The following is a 22779-nucleotide window of genomic DNA, read 5'->3' as shown; positions in this document are numbered from 1 at the left end:
TAATCTTTATATCACGCGACAACGTTTGCCAAATTAAATAGCGCGAGTGTCCTCGGTTTCCCGTTACACATTTACATCACTTTTCACAAAATTTAACTTAAAACTGTTCAGAACCGTTTTATTCCATATATTAAAACACTCGCCATTATATATATTGGGATGAATAAAGACTATATTTTTGTTATTATTTTTTCACGATAAATGTCGTGCGATCTATTTTCTTGATAATCGTACAGTGTAAATGTCTCCAAGCAGTCTATCAATGGCTGTGTAGTCGTGGGCCTGCGCAGTCCGCGCGCCGGCTGTCATGGCGGTTTATCAATGGGGTGGCCATCTTGATGACGTCAAAGAAATGGCGCCCTTTATTTGATGTTTGTTTTCGTTTTCGCAATTCAGCTAAAACGAAATAAAGCTATGTAAGATAGCGCTAAATTTATACAGGGTGATTGGTTATAGATATAAAATCTTTATAGGTGCAAATGTATAGCTCACTGGTCAGCAAAAATATTTAAAACTTTTACACCTATTTCAAAACACGTTGTATAAAATTATTACTCTGGAATTTTATTGGAATGTGACGCTTATAACTTCTGGCAGTTCAACGTCATTCAAATAAATACTTTTAATACGCAGTAATTAAAATTATAAAAATAATATTTCTTAATATATTGTCATTACATTATTTATTCATTTATAAAACCGTTAATACTTTGAAAGAATGTCCGTATTTAATTAAAATGAAATGAGACATACATTCAACTAAAATATCTTGTATTTTAACCTTAGCTTATATAACTTATCTATTAAAAATCATTCATTTTTTATTATCAAGCTATATTTTCATGGTGTCTTGATTATGTAAATTTAAAAACAAGTTAAAATTATTTTAATTTGATTTATTATTATTTATTACATTTTTCATACTATCTTTATGGTTTATTTTTCTATGATATTTATCATTGTCAATATTTTAGTCGTACGACGTCCATATTGGAGGCAACTTCTTCGAACTTCGAGCCTGCGAGATGTAGCCTTACCTGAAACGCATTTCGGTCTGGTTCAGCGATACGTACTGAAAACAATACTGCGTAGACCACGATTGTACTCCAATTCTCTTTTATGAAGCAATTATCTTGAGTATACGCAAGCTATTTATACTAAAATTGGACGTTTCCACACATAGAACCACTATCGCAGTGATTCCCAAAGTGGTCTATATCGACCCCTAGGGGTTTATGACAACCTGCAAGGGGTCTACGTCAGCGAAAAAAAATTTGGGGTCCATGAAATGAAAATATATATATACACACACTATATAAATATACACTGATAGTACCTATTTACTTACATCATACTATCTCATAATATCAAAACGTATATTTTACATAACAGATACAAATTATTATTTTGAGTAGTTTTAATTTAAATTCAATTAATAAATGTATAAATTAATATGTGTTTTTACTTTAAGTTTTTAACACTAAACTTCACTACAGTTAGAAATTTACAGGAAATCAATATCAGGTAAGTAGGGGGTCTACCCAACATGGAAAAACATGGCAAGGGGTCTACGACACAAAAAAGTTTGGGAAACTCTGCACTATCGCATCCAAAGATTTCCATCCCAAGTCAAGCGAGTTTTCAAAATACCGTTATGTTTGCAGAAAGATGGTGCGAACCCATTTTGCGTTAGGTTGGTACCGCGACCGAAATAGTGTACATGTGTGTGTGAGGGAAAGAGACATAGGGATGGAGAATGCTTCAGATGAACACTCATCTATAGTTATACATAAATAGTATTGTATATAAAATGTCCATTTTGATTATCTACCCATTAACTCAAAAACACGTAACACCTTTTACGTTAAAATTAATTTAAAAAATCGAAAATACTTTAAACTATAATTATAGATTTTTTTTAAAGCAACACTTTTAACTAATGAGAAATTCTGTATTTTCAATAATAAAAAATAATATATATTAAATGTCAAAACGCATGCCTTAGAAACGTCCAATTCCGTGCATCACAAAGCATCATAACCCACAGAGGTTTTCTGTACAAAGGAAAAAGGTTAATTAAATTCCTCGCACAGAGTATAAACAGACATGTAGTTGAATATACTTCATGTAAAAGATTTTAAATTAATTAAGATTTTACACATTTTATTATAATAATAGATTTTACAGCATTATTATTGCAAAAGCTTTAAAAAAGTGAATTTATAGATCATTTTGTGTTTCATAAATAATGAATAACGTGACGAAAATATAATAAGAAAAACCGTTTTAAAAATTCGAATGTAGATATTCGAATTCTGAAAACGGTTACATTAAATATTGCTAGTATTTATTGGCCTGTTGCATTCCAGTTAAAAAAAAATAAGTTCATGTAATATGTTTCACTATTATCACCAAATACAGAGTGATTAGAAATAGTTGTAAAAGCTTTAAAGTTTTTTGCTGATAAATTTGCTATACATTCCTTCATTTAAAGGTAATACACCTAAAACGAATCATCCTGTAGATAAAAAGGTGGGATGGTTGCAGGTTTTCTAAGAGAGGTATATATTCATTAATTAATGTGATTCACACTTTTCAAAAATCAATTCGTTTTAGAAATATTAAATAATGTAATGATAGTATAATAAAAATGTGTTTTAAAAATTCGGATTTCTCTGTTTTAAAATTAAATATTGTTTACTTTATACTCCTGGAAACTTTGCACTGCTATAAGTAATTGTCCTGACGCATTCCAATAGAAAAAAATTAATACAACATATTTCATAATGATCCCTTTATACATTGAAAATAGAAGCAAAAGTAAAAGATTTATTCTGACAAATGAGATATATTCACCCTTTTACACCTATAACCAATCATCCTGTATCACATCACATAACAAGATTTTGCTTGCAATATCCTGTTCCACCGGAAGTCTATAAATCAAACTAAAGAATTGTCAACATAGATACGAAAACTTTGTATGTGGGAATTCGAATAATGATGTACGCTTTCGAATTTTATTTTAATCATTCTAACAGATCGGACCTCTTTTGGAGCCTCCACCTACCCCCTTATCTTTATTTTATGTTCTTAGAGATCAGAGCAACTTGACACTTATTTCCTTCTTACTCATCTCTTTCGACATTCTTCTCTGTATACATGTTATCATTATAAAATAGAGTAAATCAATAAACGATCTTGATGGCAAAAAGTGCTGATCCATGTTTTACGTAACAATTATTCGATTGTAGCACTGCTACTTACTTCATCATCAAGCTGAAAGACTTTGACTCTTTTTGACGTAATAAATATATACTGCCATAGTATTATTACGTACTGTGGGTTCTGACTCGAAAAGAAACACGACTGGTTTAAAAGGAGTCCTTTATTCACAAATCAGATGGTCACCCTACTTTGACACAAAGTATGCTTTTGCTTAGTCCAAATTTCATTTCCAAATCGTACAAGAAATCTCTGTCTAGATAACTTGCCGTATAGTCTCACTTTGTATCACTGATCGTAGATCTTAATCTTCTAATTCGAAAAACAACATTGAACTGTCAACATGTCAACATCATTTAAAAATCTTATATTAAATATCTAATAGATTCAGGCGTTACTTTGCGGAAGTCGATCCTAAGTAAGAAAATGACTAATATGTAGCTACTTCCGCTATGTAGCAGTAGTTGTGCAATAAAGTGCACCACCCGCCAGCCCGCTGATAAATGCGCATGCGGCAAACAATGCATATTACACACACTCATTGAGTGATTTATCGACGGTAGTTTTACATAGCGGAAGAAGCTATATATTAGTCCTAATCTTATATAATTTCCTGTATATATCTAGAACGTCGGATGTTATTGAAGGATTACAGCCCAAACAAAGGTTGGGGGGTAATAGGGTTCTTAAACTTAGTCACTCCATAGAAAAGGTCTTCCAATCTGGTAAAACATAGTATTTGCTACTTTAAAAGAGGTTTTACACTAGACCCACTCTGCGCCTTGCCACTTCATACCCGCAGAATCTTTAAATGCTATTTATGCAGCAATGAGCATCCTATCAAAATAAATTCAAACATCAATATATAAATAAATTGTATTTAATGGTCACTCTAAAATTATGAAAAGGGTTTTAGACGTTGCATAAAATATAAGCACTGTCGTTTCAAAATAACGCTTTATTCGAATTAATTATTCATTTCTAAGACAAGACGTCAAGTCAAATGGCAGCCGAATAAATATTAATAATAAAACAATACAACATAGTTGTCAAAACATGAGTAACGCTCTCCATAATGCTGGCTGCTATTGTCACAATACACCAATACCTCGCTTTGCGTCGTATCGTTTTGCGTTTTTTTCGAAATTGCGTCGCTGCTTAATTAGTACTAATTTTCACGGTGCGTCGTTAGATTTTCGAGGTAGAGTTATTTTGGGTTCGACTCTTTAATTTTTTTTCCAAAAGATGGCAACACTTTTGTTTCTAATTGCGCTATCAAAACTCGAGAATTCCTTTTCTAACTAAAAATCAACGCAATTTTAATACAGTTTTATTTTCACTTCGTTTTGCTAATTTTAGAGTTCATTTTCAATTACGTAGTGTGTTGTGATTTTTTTTGAAAGAGAATAAATTTATATAAATTTTTGCGTGTTGTTTCTGGTTACAAAAAAGGTGAATATTTTTCCAATTTATTTATTAGCAGAGTTATATTATTTTTGTTATTTAAATGTTTACTTCGTTCAGTTTTCTTTTTAAAAAGTAGTATTTTCGTGACCCTGGAGCCTATCTTCAATCTTTACATGCTTTGCTATAGAAAATCTTAATTCACTTTGCGGCGTTCCAATTTGCGTCGTGTTTTTTTGGAACGTAACCACGACGCAAAGTGAGGTATTTGAGTGTGTATATATAAATATATAATAATAAGATGTAAGAGTTATCAAACAAAATGTACTAAAAACATTAAGAAATATTTGAATGTACTTTTATATACTTTTATATAAGTGTACTTTTATAACAAATCCTTCTAGCGCGTTGGAATTAAAATTCGAACATCGATTTAAATTCAGACGCCATTAGTGATGGTGCCGCTATTTGTGTTAAAGTCATATAAATTGTAAATACTCTATGAACATATGTGAATACAACTTCTTCGATCATTCATGGCTATCATCTTCCTCACCAACGTTCGGGTGATGAATCACTTTCATCCGATAAAGGCGTATTTTTATTGAAGAAAGGTCATATGAGCTCGGATGGCAATATACCTCCGTCCATTAAACATGTATATTGGTGGCTAATTTACAATAATGCGTAAAAAGTGACGATAATATTATTTTTATTGCTCATTTGTTAATATAATACGCAAATTTTCGTAACAGTTATTAATTAAATATTAATAATAATTTATAGCCATCTGACATTTGTTTTTTTTTATTCTAAAATGGCAGAAACCATAGACAATCCACTTACAATTTTATAATAATACATTTTGACATTTACATATAAAACCTTCACAAAAGAAGTGTTCAAAGAAATTTCTCACAAAGAAACAAATATTGTAACATATCAGAAAATCATTTCCCGCCAATTGAAAGCGTTTCGCGCTGATAAAGGAACAGAAGCCTAATCAAAGTTTCTTTTTCGAAATTCCATGAATTTCTCTTTTGTGGTTCGAGCGGAGATTGCTTTTCTCTGATATTTTTACATATATATTTGAATGTATATGTAGGTATATAAGATTTTATTTGGCTGTATGTTCCGTACCATTTGCCCCGTCGTCTTATAAAAGCCATTCTGCGTGGGCCCCTTTATCGGACAAATTTATGGTTATCCTCCATTCTCACTAATGTGCAGTTCTTATAACAGAATACGAAGACTCTCATAGTCTTTAGAAATAATCTTAATAATTCACTGTATTCATTAAATAATTCTTTATTGAGTATATTTAAAACCTCTCCTTGAAGAAGCGCGCCGGGGTAAATTTTTTTTCGTACGTTTTTTTTTTAATATAGTAAACAGTAAATTTCAATGGTTTTGTCACTTATAAAAGAACACACAACAGAACAATGCAGCAACTTTTAATGTATTTTTAACTTATGTGTACTGCTAGTTTACTTAAATAAATATACGCTGTGAATATATATTTATAATGGTAAAAATGATGTATATACATTATATAAAGTAAATAAAATTTAGAAAAATAACAATAAATGGAAACGTAGATAATAGAAGTTTAAGAAATGCGGCGAAGAATGTAAGGCGATGTGTAAATGAAATGTAAATTAATACTGTGAGAAATAGAGAAAATTTGAAGGACGTAAGAAGGAAGAGAGCGAGAGAGAGTAATTGTAAAGGATGAAAGAGAGAGCATGAAAATAATAATAGAAATTTTAAAAAATATTGATATTAATAGCCTGTCCCTAAAATAAGAAAGAGGAACAAGAGGTCCCTAATACACCCTTACCGCTAGCCTACCGCTGCTTGACAGCCCTCTGTAATTATTTATTACTCTACTCCGTTGTAACAACAGAACACGAACATCGAGTCATTTAAAATTTATTTACACGCTAATACCTAATGGTCAGCTACTAAAAATACATCGAAATAACTTAGGTGACCAAAAAAATCGAAATTAACGGACGGATAATACCGATTATCCTGAATAATTTAGTATAATGGTCACTAAGGCACGGTACTAAACTTTTTCTTCTGTGGTCACTCTACTTGTTGCTATCCAGACTATAAATAAATATAAAATGCGTTTTTCATAGGAATTTTGTAAATCGATTGCATCTCTCTAAAACATCAGAAAATGCCAATACCATAACCAACATTACTATAATCATTTATAAAATCTCTATCGTCATATCTTTATCGTCTCTGATAGAAGCGTTGTCGGTGTTTTTCCCGCCACTTCTTTTTTTTTTTTTGTTTCGGTGGGGGAAATCTTCCGGTATTCAAGATGCCCTGCCTCTGGGGGAAGGACAGGGGTATGTGGGATTCCTACCCACTAAAACCCCCCCCGGTGGTCGCCCTCTGCGCTAAACGGGGGACCGCGGTATCTCCCGGTCAGGGATCGCCCCGCGGTCTTCCCTTGCGCCTTGCTATTTTTCGATAGCCCGTCCCGGGGTATGCGTGGATACGCTACCCCCGAAACCCTCGTGGTACTATCACGATGGTTCGGGACCACATCGAACCATCGTCCGCCTCAGAGTCGCCGAAGCTAATGGGAGTTTAGGGCCCCCACCCTAAACTCCCGCGACTCCGAAGGCCCCGTTTATGGTAGGGGAGCACCATTCCTCGGAGGGCCGTCGCGAGGCACGTCTCTGCGCTGACGGCGTCGTCTCCGAGCGGGATCTGTCCTCTGCCGATCCCGTTCGGCTGCCTCCTTCTGGACCATGACGGTCTCACAAAAAGAGGCCACGGCCCTCCACGCCGATGACCCACTCAGCATCGCCGACACGATTGCTGGCAAGGAAAGGTCCTGTCCGATCTCGTCCGCCAGAATCCGCCGCTCCGACTGCCACGCCGGGCAGACCGCAAACGTGTGCGAGGCGGAATCCTGGGCGGCTCCTCCGCAGTGGAAGCAGTTCGCCGTCGCTTCGCGACCAATCCTACACAGGTAATCACCAAAGCAACCGTGCCCGGTGATCATCTGCGTAAGCCTGTAGGTGAGCCTTCCGTCTCGTCGCTGCATCCAGGCCTCGAAGACGGGCAGGATCGCTCCAACGACGCGTCTGCGCGCATAGCGCTCTTCCGAGAGCTTAGCGCGCCACGTCGCAAGCGCCCTGCGCCGTTCCTGCCGTCTGACCGCCTCGAGCACACGGTTCGGCTCGCCACCGCCGTCTCGGCGGAGAGTGCGGACTTGGTCGTAGACCCTCGCATCCGACTCCGCTAGAATGTCCAGGGGCGGAAAGCGCGCCAGGACTGTCGCCGCCTCGAACGATATCGTGCGATATCCGCGTACGATCCGTATGGCCATCCTCCGCTGGACGCTGTAGATCTTAGTTCTACAGCGTCGAATCGCCAGCCTTTTTGCCCACACGGGCGCCCCGTACAAGGCTACGGACCGTACGACCCCTGCATAGAGGCGGCGGACTTCCTCCGTGGGTCCCCCGAGATTAGGCAGCAGTCTATGCATGGCACCCGCTATCCTCTCAATCCGGGGGACGAGGCGATCGAAGTGCTCTTCGAAGCCCCAGCGACTGTTTCCCGCCACTTCTTATCTAACCTAACAATTCGAAGTATTAGTATTAGTTACTAATCGAAAATAAAAATTGATGATCAAGTTGAGGTTCAGCCTTTCTGAAAGCCTTTAAAACAGGTCACTCCATGGATCCGCCACTAAGCAGCCCGACATTTCGTATCTAAATCTAAACTAATTAACGTTTACTTCAGAAAAAAAAGGGTTTTTTTATTATTATTAAAGTATGACACTAATATTTATTAAAAACATATAAACATTTTGGTGACAACAAAAATTCCTCTGTATTTTTAATGTTATATAAAAACTATTTAGTCTAAAAATTATAATATATTTATTATAAACCCTAAAAGTACTTAAAACACAGGCCGATCGTAAACGTCATACAGCGCTTAAATAGAAAAAAAGCTACTTATCCGTCTCTTTTTCACAAACACAAATCTAGTTAGATGGAAAGAGACAGCAAATCATAATTGACACCCACTTGAATCGTGTAATATAGTACTATAATGTAAGGGTCGCTAAAACGTTTCCCGCGCTTGCGCGAATCAATAATTTGACTTGTACCATGGTGCTAAACGATGACCACGCAATCGAAAACAATTTTTCCATTGCGGTTTTGGTTGTACTATTTACTTGAAATGTCTATACAAAATGTTCGTTGAATGAGTAAATTATAAAAAGGATCAGATAAAAGAGATTGTTTGTTGTGTTTATAATAACAGGCCGCGCCTGCGCCCTTCATCCCTGTACCAATTTCTGTGCAAGTGTAACCTAACACTGTTGTAAAGTGCTGTGGTTTGTTTTAAATAAAATATAAAGAAGTATATATGTGAGTATTACGAACTTTTATATTTAATTATTTAACACAACAAATTGCTCGCTATGCTACAATTGTTATGCTCAGAAATATTATTACATTTATCTGTATATCAATAACCGGCAGTGAAACGGCGGACAAGTTAAAATTTTCTTAATAAAATATAATTAAATAATACTAAAGCATTTTCTAAAATTGCGACCTATGGAATGAAAACAAAAATAATTCAGTTATTTTTGTTTTAATACGTATTTTATCCCTTTTTACTTACATTATACTTATTACTAAAATTATATAATTAAAACGAAGAAAACAATACAATAAATAGTGGATTCGCGGAATGAATAATGCCTCCATTTTGTAAATATCTTGTTTGAGAATTAGGTAATAAAATATTTTTTATGTTTATTTCTTAAGCCATATTAAAGGGAACTTGATAAATATAATCCATTTTAATATGTTTTGATTTTATACAATCGGAAATAATGTAAATATTTTTATAAAGAAATTTTATTAATTGAATAGTTTTCATAGATGCGTTTTCATTTTTTAATTGAATTTTAGTAAATAAAATTGATACGCAATAAATATTTTGGCTTAATATAATCTATTTACCTGTTTTGTTTTTTGTAATTTACCTGTAAGAAAAATTTAAATAATTATTTTCTATATCATTTCTTCATTTACCGATTTGTATTAAAATTAAATAATAAATAATTATAATATATATTTCGACTTAATACAAATTTTATTATTATTTTTAACTATCTCCCATCACAAGCTAAGGGTCGTGCCTCCCACGAATTTTTCCATACGAAGAGTTTTCCTGAGAAAATGTAAAATAGTGATTATTTTTATTAAAAATAAGGGAATAAACTAATATTGTAACACGTAGTATTCTGGTGGGATGGCGATAAAAAAGAGACGATGTATGGAAAGAAAACCAGGTGTAGAAAGGAAATGATAGAAATAAATGTGATGGATAATAGAAGAATTAGTTTCTATCTGCTTCTTCTCCACTCTCCACAACTATAACACCTTACGAAGCAGAGCAGAGACAAAAACAAAAGACATAATTAAGAGACAAAATTTAAAATTAAATTTAAAAGATTTTGAGAAAATGTAACGAAATTTACCTTTTTTCTTTATCTTTAAGAATGGTAAATATTGAAATAAAAGAAGAGTGTAGAAATAAAAAAAAATATGTGAAAAAATTATAACAGTAAAATTTCCCTGCCCACCCATGATAAGATAGAGTGAGAGGCCCCAAAAAGGGCGCCATAAAACAACCCTCATCCTTTTGCATCCAAGCATGGGACTTGCACGGTGGAGAATATTGTCCTACTAGTCGCTTTTACTACACCCCAGAAATAGTTGGAGTGGTGTTATTGATCAGGTGGACCCAGACACCATATGGGGGAGGTTTTGCAACACTGTATTATACATAATTTATAAATATCTATACACCTACTCTTCATGACTTCACAAATTAATTATTCGGTACACCAGTCTAAGACGATACTTCTGCGTAATTCTATCTAGAGACAGACAGTGCCTACTTTGATTCCTTTTTTAAATCACTAAGGTTTGTCGTAATTCTGCCAATATGAATTTAAAAAAAAATTGAATGCCGCTGTTGAGGAACAAGGCCTGATTTAGTGTTTTTTTTAAACCACTAAAGTTTATTGTAATTCTGTCGATATGAACTTAAAAAAAATTGAATGCTGCTGTTGAAGAATGGAAATAAACTACATTTCTCTTTCTCTCTCTCTATCTATCTGTTTCACTCTGAGTCTAATTTTCAAGCTCAAAGTAACTCAACGCCATATGCTCGGATTTTTCTAGTAGATGTAATCAAAAGAGAGGAGACCTGTAGACGAACGAAGATAACTAACAAAGAGCAGGCAGAAAGAGATTACCTCAGGAGTGGATCATGGACTGGCAGCGCACAGTTGAACATCTGCCCACAAAGTGGGCAAACGACCTGGTTAATGTCGTTTGAAATCGCTAGATGCCGCTTCGAACTGGACCATTTGGAATTGTATGAAGATGCCTTCAGCTGTGTACTTTATATCGCTGATGATGACGAAAAAAGCGTAAACCTGTTCAGATCACAGACGATAAACTCTCTAATAACACCACGGAATTATCATGCCATAAGTTAAAAAAAAAAAAACTTAGAAAAAAACCCTACAGAGTAAAGAATTTTAAATAAAAATACAGCTTGGAAATTAAATTCTCTAATTAATTACATCCTGTATATAAATGAATTGTTCTACTACTGTGTTAATGATATTGTTCTTGTTTTTTGTGGTCACTTGGACCAACACTTGGACCAGCCCGACAAAATTTGTCGTGGAGTTTAGTCAAATCAAGATGCGCTTGAAACCCTATATCATTATCATCATTTTTCAAAATGGGCTCTTCGGTAAACATTCCAGCCGTAAGAAGTAGCACTACTGAGCCATAGGCTTCCTAGATTTCTATCCCTGCATCCTCAGTCTCCCGTCTCCCTCATAACCTCTTCAAAGTCTTGGAGGTAGTGACGACACGAAGTCCTAACTAGAAGTGTGTATATTGATCAAACTTAGTCCATATTTATACCGACTATTAAAACTATGAACGATATTGAACCAATCAAAACCGTCAGCCAATCACAAGGCGAAAAGTATTATTTAGCGCTCTCTTTCACTTGACGTAAATATATAGCGCTCTGACGTGGGATTCCCCTGTTCGATGCGCCGCTGATGATGACGTAATGTAGCTCCTATAATTCAATTTCGTAAGGTAGTTTATCACCATTAGTTTATGTTTGAGGAATGCCCTCTCTTTTCAGCGGACGTCTAACGACTGACACAAATAGAGATGATGAAGTCTGTATGTCTTATAATTGTCAAACTATACTCTTTTCAATTCAATAAATAGTTAAAAAATTTTGGTGTAAACATTTTGTTAAGTTTTATATGAAAGTTATTTTTGAAAAAAATATTATCCATGGTTTGGTTTTGGGGAAGCCTTATATCTTGCAGAGAGTCTATATATTATATGATTTTACAAAACAATTTTACAGAAATGACTGAAAGATAATTAAAAATATGTTTTTTTAAGCCAGGATGTCTTGCGGGTCAGAGTGCCTGTCGTTGGGGCCGCCGCCAGACTCCATAGCGCGCATGCCACCACCTCCGCTGCCGGCCTTCCTCGCCAGCGCTGCCAACCTTACACCACCATGCAAGGCTGCCAAGTGTCCGCCTCAGCATAACAACGACCTCAACTCCCTCTTCCCGGGCGTGGAGTACCACGAATTGCCGCGTCATGGTCAGTATGACTATATGCATAACCTAACATCACACCAACGCCATATTTACAAAATAATTAGTAAAATGTTTATTTATGTATTGTGAAACACATTTATGGTGTACGAGCTGCCTTCATATGGTCAGTTTGACCATATGTATGAATTTAAAGTAAGATGATTGGTTTTAGATGTAAAATCTCTAAAGAGGTAAATAAAAAGCTTTTACCTATCGCCCTGTATAGTATGCGAGCTGCAGGGCCATGGTTAGTATTACCGTATACAAAAATTTCGAATAGTTACGCCACATTAAGAAAGTTATTTAAATTAAATTTTACAACTACTTTTTCTACGTGTGTCTCGATTTGTTATACATATAGTATGCGAGCTGTTGCGATATGGTCAATTTGATCATATGCATAAATTTACAACACAGTAATTTCACGTTTACAGAATAATTCGAATCAAATGTATTTATTTTTTTAAATTATCTCGATGTGGAACGTAATTTTTAATTCGTGTAACTTAGAGAAATCATTAAAAACAATTATTTAACCGATATGTTAAAAATTTTTGATGAGAACAACCTAAAATAAATTTTACGAAATCACTCACACGAATGGCAGCTAGTATAAAATAAGAATTAAATAATTCTCCGGTTTCATAGAGGAAGTTTTTTTTAAAAAAAATTTTGCAGAACCGGCCGGATATGACGACACTTGGTTTTTGGTCCTCATCACTTGTTGCATCGCTGTCCTCTGCATAGCGGCACTCCTCGCACTGTTTCTACTCAAATGCAGAGAGTATGTATTAGTTTTATTAGATATCTTAAAGGAAATATTGGTACGTACTGTGGGTTCTGAATCGGAATGAAACACCACTGGTTCACAAGGAGTCCTTTATTCGCAAATCAGATGGCCACCCTACTTTAACACAAAGTATACTTTCACTTACTCCAAACTTAGCTTTCAAATTGCTCAAAAAATCACTGTCCAGATAATTTACAAAATAGTCACTTTGTATCACCGATCGTAGATCTTAATCTTATAACTCGAAAAAGAACACTGAACTGTAGATATGGGGTGAACACTTATTTATACTACGGATAAGGTTCTAGTAAGTTCGAGATAGTGCTCGGTTAGAATATCCGAGAACCGTACACAAAAAATTATAAATAATTTCAATTTCACGCGTGTTCCTAATCTAGGCTTTAGTGTTTATTGTTTAGAGGGTTCTGTACTTGCGTTTTATGACAATATCAACGTCTTGGACATATTTTGCAACTGTTATAGTCTTAGAAACCATCGTTATAATTCACTGTATCTATAACATGATTTTTAATTTTAATTGAGTATTTTTAAGCACACAGCCTTGAAGAAGGAGGAGACATTTTCAAATTAAGAAATATTTTTGTCCCTATAATCATAAGCCAGATGTTTTTTCTCACCTGCGATCACTTTTCTCTATAATTTTGATGTGCTTTGGTCTAATCTTTCTACGATGTTATATATAGTAAATTTTTAATGTTGTGTCACCTATAAAGGAACACATAACAGAACCATTATTAATACAGTAGTAACTTTTAATTTAGTTTTTAACTTAAGTGTACTGCTGGTGTACCTAAAATAAATTATTATCGAAATTATTTGAGATTTTTATAATTAGAATTTATATTTAACAGAGATTAGTGTTCGTACCTTTATTTTCACAACTACATTTAATATTTACGATTTTTTCCCTCATGTTTTTGGTTGCTACTACTAAGTCTCCCAATCTATTTTAATGTCGCCCTAACAATGTTCAGTTTTGAACATTACAGTTCCTGTGACCACTTTCTCATCCCTACTCAATATTGCCATTCTCAGGGTTTGCGCCTGTATCTGTGCGGCGGTTGCAGTATTCGCCACATGAATAAATCTAAATTCACTTATTTATTTATTCACCATTCCTCCTCCTTACATATCCCTCTTGACTTTTAATCTTGACTCATTTTTAGAGGTTTATCGCGCACTATGACACTTTATCTGTGCTGATCTTCAGCAGTGTGTATTGCTTCGGATACTGGACTCGATTTATTTTTTATTTATTGTTTAATAATTTATTTGAAACAATCAAATCAAATAGACAAAAGTTTATATAATTACAAAAACCGATATATTTTCATTGCATCTCAAATTAGAGACAATTTTAACAAGCTCAATTTAATTTTAAGTCAAATGCAAACTATACTCATTTAATTTTTAACTGTAGTGATAAATCATACATTTCAAAACTAATTTAAAAAATCATCATAACTTTAGTTAAGACTAATTATTAAGTTTGTTTATAACTTTAAATACTTTGCAGAGCGCGCGGTGGCTGCAAAAGTGGAACAGGCAAGGCCAGTGGCTCTAACGCCCTCTACGGCAGCGCCGCTCTAGACTCCCGCGTCCTTTGGGCGGCCCTCACACCAAGAGGCACCCGCCACTTCGTCGCTGACACCTACCCTCATGATGAGACCGAGGATCATCACTACGAATGTGTGGAACCTCCGCTATATAAACTAGGTCCTCCAGAAGACTTAGCAATAACAAGACACTTCAACGTGGAGTACGAAGACCCGGCTCCCCTCATTGAGAGCTACTCGGATAGAACAGAAGAATACTTCAGAAACGGTATGGAGACCCTGCGTCGAACGAGGCCACTGGTGTCCTCTCCAACGAGAATCGAGAGACCGAACCTACCACCATTGAACCTCCAACCGAGGACTCTTCGTAGGGCTCCGCATTCAAGACGCGTGAGCGACGCCAACAACTCCGAGAAATCAGCCATCTGAACCGAGAGTGGCGCGGTTTTTTCCGTCGCCGACTCAACAGATGTAGATTACGAGTGGCAGCTTATCGGCGACACGAACGTCGATCGACTTGTCTAGTCACCGTAAAATACATTAAAACTCCAATGGACATCTTATTCATAAAATCGTTTGAACTATTCGATTAATATTTCATCTCGTATCCATTATAAACTACTACATTTAAAGAAGAAAAAAAAAACTTTACACTAGATACTAGCATTTTGGGAACACAGCCATTAATTTTCCCGCCTTTTTTATTCAGTGATGGAAATGTTCAACAGATAATTAATTTGAAATGTGCTTAAAATTAGGATAAATTAATATAGTGTTGCATAATCTGTATAATCAATAAACTAATTCCATTTTAAATCATATCAAAGCAGTGTTAAAGGTATTTCTAAGTGAAAAAAAAAAATTTGGATTATCATGCTAATGTAAATATGGATTAATACTTCTACAAATTAAGTAAATACTGTTTAATAAAGGGGGACCGGAAAGTAATGTCGCTTTCTTAAGTTAAATTCACACAACTACATTTTCAACAAGTTTTTATTTCTAATCAACAACCTTTTGACATCTAGTATATAAATTTTCTGTGTCGAAGCGGAAAAATTCAATCTATTTTTCTGTAAAATATGTCAATAGAATCGCCATCACTTTCCGGATCCTTATAAATATTCAAAGTGCAATATGAAAAGTTTTGCCATGTCACAAAATAATAAAAAAACATTTTTGTAACCTGTTTATACTGTGAATTAGTTTTGTATTAATAAACCGTGTGTTTCTCTACATCTCTTATTGGCAATACTTCATAATAAAATAAGAGCTGTAAATCGTAAATTCTAGTATAGTTCAGTAACTTATCTTATTCTAGTCACACTATCTTTAATTAAGTCTATCAATCTGTGTAGATAAAATAAAATCGATGTCTATTGTTAATTTTAAAATTTCATGTAACTTTTTTCTTCTTATCTAATTAAATAAAGTAAAAATAAATGAATAAGAATAAAAAGATTGAGTTTTGAACACGAATAGTTTTTAAATTATTTTGTACTTGTATTAATAAATGTTTCATAATTATTTTAATGTTTTAAGTGAATTATCGCCCTAATCGCTACAAATAATTTTATGATACTAATTATAAACTTTTTTATATATATTTTCGTGGTCCTATTTTGTAATTACCATAACTAATAAAAACAAACTTTTACCTTAATATTCTTGCATTATTCGGTAGATGCATTAAAAGGATTATTATATTTACCCATAATTACATCACGAATTAGAAAGAATCAAATATAATTTTTGCTAAATGGCAGAACATACATTCTTTATGGTCTTTGCCTTTAAAACTAGAAAAACTCTTGTAAATGTCAAAACAGTATTGTATCTGTCATCTTTGACAATTCAAAGCGCGTCGTTTTCACGGTTTTGATTTCACTTTATACATCATAGGAATAAATGATTTATTAAAAATATAGCCTAAGAAAATATATACGTAGTATGAAAAAGTAATTAATTTAATCATAATGGCGGACGAAGTGATAAAACACTCCGTTCACACGCTTGTGTTTAGATCACTGAAAAGATCTCACGATATGTTTTTATCCAACCAAAGCATGTTACCTCCAATTGATGAAAAAGCGTAAGTGAAATATTTGTTTAAACATATACCATAGCCTGACTTGGCCCAGCGATTTGGCAAGTAGAAGCGGGAATGGGTAGGCCGCTTACAACCGGTCCTACTGGAAGTGTCTGGGGGTAGCCTATAGCTTATTACAGTTGAGATGATGGTGACGAAACTTAAACATTACTTATATTTAGGCAATAGAGCCTAACTTTATAAATGTAAGCAAATTAACTGAGTTTTAAGATTTTCATTACAAAATTTAGCACAACACCGAGGGTAGTAATATTTAATTAAGTTATAACTTTAAATAAGTTACATATAAATTATTAATTTATATATAACTATTTATTGTATTTGACCATTTAATAGTAGAAGGAAGGGTTGATGATGCCTCCTCCAAGTATTTTATTATGTATGATTTTTTAGATTCAAAGTTTACATATAAGTTCAAGTGCTTCAAATTAATTAGTAAGTTATATAAGTGGGGTTATCCACTATCCTTAATTAACCTCTAAATTTCAACTGCAGCACATTTTGCTAAAATACACCTACAGTCTTGACTGCTATTACTCTGCTCTTCTAGATTTTAAGCATTTTTAGAGTAGGGCAGGTTTTTAACTCATAGATTTTATGTTGATACATTTTATTCTGATAATAAGTTTAAACCTAACATACCCATATTGATGGTTACCATGTTATAAATTTTATCTCTGGTAGGAAGTACTGATGGTGGGTAGCTGTTTACAACATCTCTTTCCCAGCACCACAACTTCTGGTTTCCAAAAAAATATGTTTCTAAACCCAAACTAAAGTGAAAATGTTTTTGTTTTGTTAATAAAGTTCTAATTTTTTTAGGGAGAAAGTATTAAAAGGAATAAAAGCTCGTGATAGCTATGGTCAGGTAATGTCAGCAGTGGAAACAGCGCAGGCAGTTAAACAACATGAGGCACTTAGCAGACCAGACACACCACATGATACTGACATGGCAGAGTCCGCGGCACTGGGTTCTGATGGAGCAATGTTGCCTTATAACCCTGGGTCAATGGCGGCGCCTGCAGCCCCTGGTGCTGCTGGCCCCACAGCCGCAGGCACTACTTCTATTGCACCCCGCAGACCACCCACAGCCCCACGACCCAAATGGCATGCGCCTTGGAAACTTTTTAGAGTCATATCTGGACATCTTGGCTGGGTTAGATGTGTAGCCGTGGAGCCTGGCAATGAATGGTTTGCCACAGGTAGGGTACAACATAATTATTTATTATTTCATTTTATTCTTAATAAAAGTGCCTTAATACCAAACTCAGCTCAAAGCTTAGGACTCCATACAAAGATAAGCCAAGAGGCTTATTGGTAATGATGCTTTGGTGAGGGCTATGCTTCAAAGTGCTATTCTACAAACTACATTTTAAAGAGTGTGCAGCTGAATTACACTAAATAATCCCTATCTTTCTTCACATTACATGGTTGAAATTCTTTCCACCTGCACTATGTATTTTGCTAATATTTTTATAGCACAAAAGGCCATGTTAGAACAATGTACTGGATTCATTGTTTCCAGCTAATTATAACTTAGGAGTCTTCAAGACAAAAAGTGAATCAAATGAAACAGAACTTTGCATATAAAAGATAAAAAAAAGGAAAGTAAGAACTTATGTGTCATTAGAGTAACCATTCAGTATAGTTTTATTAAAAGTTATTATGCACAGATATTTCAATTTTAATATGTTTATCTGCAAGTAGTCTAAGACATAATATACAAGTCTAAGACATAGATAATGAGATATGTTCCTTTTCCTGGTTCAAGGCACTCCTCAGCAGGAGATACCTTCACAATCTGTCACCAAGTTTTTGTATGTCCTGGCATTTTAGGCATTTAGAGTAACTGGCTGTTCATAATGTGGTGGCTAAGTTGTTAGGGTGAAAGCGTGTTCATTAAACATTTTATGAACAACAAAGTAAAGAGTCAAATCAATGATACTTGACTTGAAAAGGGTTTTACGACTCCTATAATTAAAAAATTTGTCAATACCTCAAAAATAAAAAAGATTTCACCATAGATAAATTTCATGTATCAGGTGCTGCGGACAGGGTAATCAAGATCTGGGACTTGGCTACGGGCAAGTTGAAAGTTTCTCTCACTGGTCACGTCAGCACGGTCAGAGGTTAGTACTCCTAAAACTTATTGACTACAATAATTAATTATTCTTTTTTTTATAACTTACACAAAATGTTACATTACCCGGCGATAAATATTGCACATCGACCATTGGAAATAGACAATCGGCGAATTTCGGCTACATGGAGCGTTATCTCTGTTGCACGACTGATATACAAATGTTTTATGCTTAATTTACTTGTTAAAGTTGGTCTAAATTTAATTTATTTATCTTTATAATAGTACAATTGGCATAGTTTGTAATTTAACAATGATTATGAGATTCAAAATTTTTTAATACATACACAAATAATGGTGAATTTAATGCCGAAGTCATTGTCTACCAGAGACAAATTAATAAGGGTAGGTGAAAATAGTTAATATCATAAAACACGAAAAATAGAATAAAAAAGTAAAATCAAATTGCTATGTACATTTATTGCTATATCTCTACTTTATAGTATAATTATTCATAAATGTACCATAACATGTATAATCAAATATCTATATATATGAATATAATAAATAATAAAATCCAGATAATTTTATAGAAGAATTGTTGTTAATATTGAATCTTTATATCTGCAGGTCTAGAGGTATCTCCTCGACATCCTTACCTGTTCAGCTGCGGAGAGGACAGACAAGTTAAATGCTGGGACTTGGAATATAATAAGGTTAGCGAATAATAGGTGATTAAATATTATCAATAGATATAAGTTTTTATCATGTATTTCAGTAAACTAGATTGATCATTGTGGTGATCTTTGTCCGATGCCTATGTCTTGCATTGGACAATTATCAGCTAATATGATGATGATATCACAAGGAACTATCCAGGTTTATATTTGTGCTATAAGAATGTTATATGTATAATGTACATGCCAGAAATAGGTTTCAATATAAAATGTCATTAAACTTTATTTTACCTGTAGAGCGAGTATGATATTCTTTTTTATTTTTTTGCTCTATAAAAATGATCAGGTTGTGTTTCATTTTTTAGATAAACCATGCTCCATGATTTAACATCTCATTTAATGACGTCAGTGTGGATTAGATTAAACCTAGTCTTAATCAATTTAAATGGAATACAATCTTGTATGTGTTTTAAGATCTTTTCAATGACCCTTCCATTCAGTGAACTCGGTACCGACAAAGGTGAAAGAAGCCCCCTGGGCAGCACTAGCATCAACTGAAACAAAGCAAGTCAAAGTCCTTGTCAAAGTGTTATTATAGGAGTGTAATAAGATTTTTGGCAATCTTAGTTTATAAATCAATCAGGACTTTTTAATTAGATGCATGCGATATAAGAAATAAGAAAGTTTGTTGTGGGCTCTTTTCAGATCAGGACATGTTTGGAACCCCGGCGGGGTTTTAATTGAAGGATTCTAATAAGGGAGAGCTCAATGTGAATCTAGTTTTGAAGTTGTACAATGTAGAAATACTTCTCTTTCAAGCTAGAAAAAAGACAGAAGTCTCTCTAAATAATTTAAAAAATAGTAGAAAAGTGAAAATAATAGTTGCCTTAGTTGTTGCATCGGCAGTGCCTCAGAGAGAATGAATTGGTGGGAACTTTTAAGTACACAATGCAGAATGCTAATTGTCGGGTGGTTGCAGGTTATCCGGCACTACCACGGCCACCTGTCAGCTGTGTACGCGCTAGCTCTTCACCCCACCATCGACGTGCTAGTGACAGCTGGACGCGACGCCAGCGCCCGCGTGTGGGACGTACGCACCAAGGCCAACGTGCACACGCTCACCGGACACGGAGACACCGTCGCAGCCCTAGCCTGTCAGGCTGCTGAACCACAGGTAACCCCAGATCACTGTAACACTGCATCTAATACACATTTTCATGGGACAAAACTCTTACAAATACAAGCAGCTTGTAGCAAAGTTACCAGCGTAGCTCGAAGAGTTGCATGTCTGCAGTGGCAGCAGGCAGGCAGAAGGGTTCTCGAGTACGAGTGGGTAGACGTGGTGAGGGTAACTCCCCTCCAGGTCGGGTGACAATTCTCTTGACGTCTCTCTCGAACTTCAGGAGAGGGCGTTGCAGTCGAGGTCTATCTGCTGATATGATGATAATGATGATTATCTGTCCCTGTAGATTATACACTGCCAGAAGATATTGGACAGACATATTCTAATAAAAAAAAAATAACTCTAACATATTTCAAAATGAACACCTTATAAAGGATGATTGATAATAGATGTGAATTTTTTTATTTAATATTCTTTATTGTATATGCTAGCTTACATTTAAATAGTTTCCTAATAATAAGCAAAAAAAGTAATGAGTGGTCTTATCACACGAGGCAATCTCTTGCAGACAACCATAATATTTACTAACAAATAAACTATGCATTCATCCATTTAAAGCTTTAGAAATTATAACCTATATCATCACTAAAGAATCTGATTTGCAGATAATCACCGGTTCACATGACTCCACGATTCGACTGTGGGACCTCGCAGCAGGCAAGTCCATGTGCACGCTCACCAACCATAAGAAGTCCGTGCGCTCGATCGTGGTGCACCCCACGCAGTACACCTTCGCATCGGCCTCCCCCGACAACATCAAGCAGTGGAGGTGTCCGGAGGGCAAGTTCATTCAGAACCTCTCCGGACACAACGCCATCGTCAACTGTATGGCAGTCAACCCTGAAGGCGTGCTGGTGAGCGGTGGAGACAACGGCACTATGTACTTCTGGGACTGGCGCACTGGATACAACTTCCAAAGGCTACAGGTGACTGACAGTTTATTAATCTTACATTTCAGCTGTCGACATCAATGATAAAAGTACATCTTATTGTATGTCAACAAACAATTTTTTTCTAAAGTGATATTAATGTTAGTAAAAACTTTAGAAATTGTACATAAGCAATACAATTTGAGTTTTGTTTTTCTATCTAAGATGTACATACATCTCTTAGTCATGGTAACTTTACAATATGAAATACAGGCTCATAGATCCTGGGATATCAGGAGTTCTATGAGTCAACACAAGAAAGTAAAAGACAAGCTGCCCCCCCCTCCATTTTAGGAAAATAAAGTGTAAGGCTTTCCTTCATCCAGTGATAGACAGCCTGTGAGTGAAAGATTGATGATATGGTTTTCATAAATTAATAATTTACAGGCACCAGTGCAACCAGGCTCAATGGACTCCGAAGCAGGAATATTCTCGATGACCTTCGACCAGTCCGGCTCAAGGCTCATCACCACAGAGGCGGACAAGACTATCAAGATATACAAGGAGGATGAAACCGCCTCCGAGGAAACACACCCTGTTAATTGGCGCCCCGAGATATTGAAGAGAAGAAAGTTTTAATTAAAATAAATTGTCTTTGTATAACATTTATTATACTTTTTAGTACCAGACATGTAATTTTTCAGTATTTCATTGTATAGGTTTAGTAAAACCTTACGATACATTTTCATTCTTGGTTGTGTTTAGAGACGTCATCACATTAGCCGGTAGACGGAAAGACATAGCCAGCCAGTCCCTCATAACCTTCCACCGTCCTAAGATCGCCGCAGTAATCGATCTTGTTGTTGTTCCAATGGCGGGAAGGGCGTACCCACGCCGCCCCTATCAGCTCATGGTCGCCACTAGAGAACCTTGTTTAGAGATTATTATGCTAAAACAGAGAAATAAATATAGCGAAAGTTTAGAATACATCTAAAGGTACTTTCTACAATAAGATGACACCAAAACTGCTACAAATATTTTTTATTTGCACTCTTGATCTACAAGAAAGTACAGTAATGTCAATTAAAACGTGTTTTTTTTAAAGAAAACTCATGTTTTGGCCATCGGTTGAAATTTAATTGGATATTTTTTT

General features: G+C 35.0%; 2 protein-coding genes across 2 annotated transcripts; both read left to right on the top strand.

The window, feature by feature from the left end:
* Positions 1 to 12142: 12142 nt before the first annotated feature.
* Positions 12143 to 15179, top strand: LOC137918438 (uncharacterized). The gene is made up of 3 exons (XM_068761243.1): positions 12143 to 12344; positions 13019 to 13124; positions 14668 to 15179. The coding sequence occupies exons 1-3, from the start codon at positions 12143 to 12145 to the stop codon at positions 15134 to 15136; spliced, it is 777 nt and encodes a 258-aa protein (XP_068617344.1). The 3' UTR covers positions 15137 to 15179.
* Positions 15180 to 16565: 1386 nt separating this feature from the next.
* Tango4 (transport and golgi organization 4) lies at positions 16566 to 22332 on the top strand. Its single transcript, XM_068777846.1, has 7 exons — positions 16566 to 16799; positions 17640 to 18019; positions 18860 to 18946; positions 19528 to 19613; positions 20554 to 20748; positions 21363 to 21683; positions 22074 to 22332. The coding sequence occupies exons 1-7, from the start codon at positions 16684 to 16686 to the stop codon at positions 22263 to 22265; spliced, it is 1377 nt and encodes a 458-aa protein (XP_068633947.1). The 5' UTR covers positions 16566 to 16683; the 3' UTR covers positions 22266 to 22332.
* Positions 22333 to 22779: the final 447 nt, after the last annotated feature.

The sequence above is a fragment of the Battus philenor genome, unplaced genomic scaffold (genome assembly GCF_028537555.1).
Source record: "Battus philenor isolate CCGP_79_NKW_IND1 unplaced genomic scaffold, ilBatPhil1.0.hap1 SCAF_14, whole genome shotgun sequence".
In the NCBI taxonomy this organism is placed as follows: domain Eukaryota; kingdom Metazoa; phylum Arthropoda; class Insecta; order Lepidoptera; family Papilionidae; genus Battus; species Battus philenor.
Note: the sequence above shows the minus strand (reverse complement) of the source record. Positions and strands in the feature narration are given on the sequence as shown.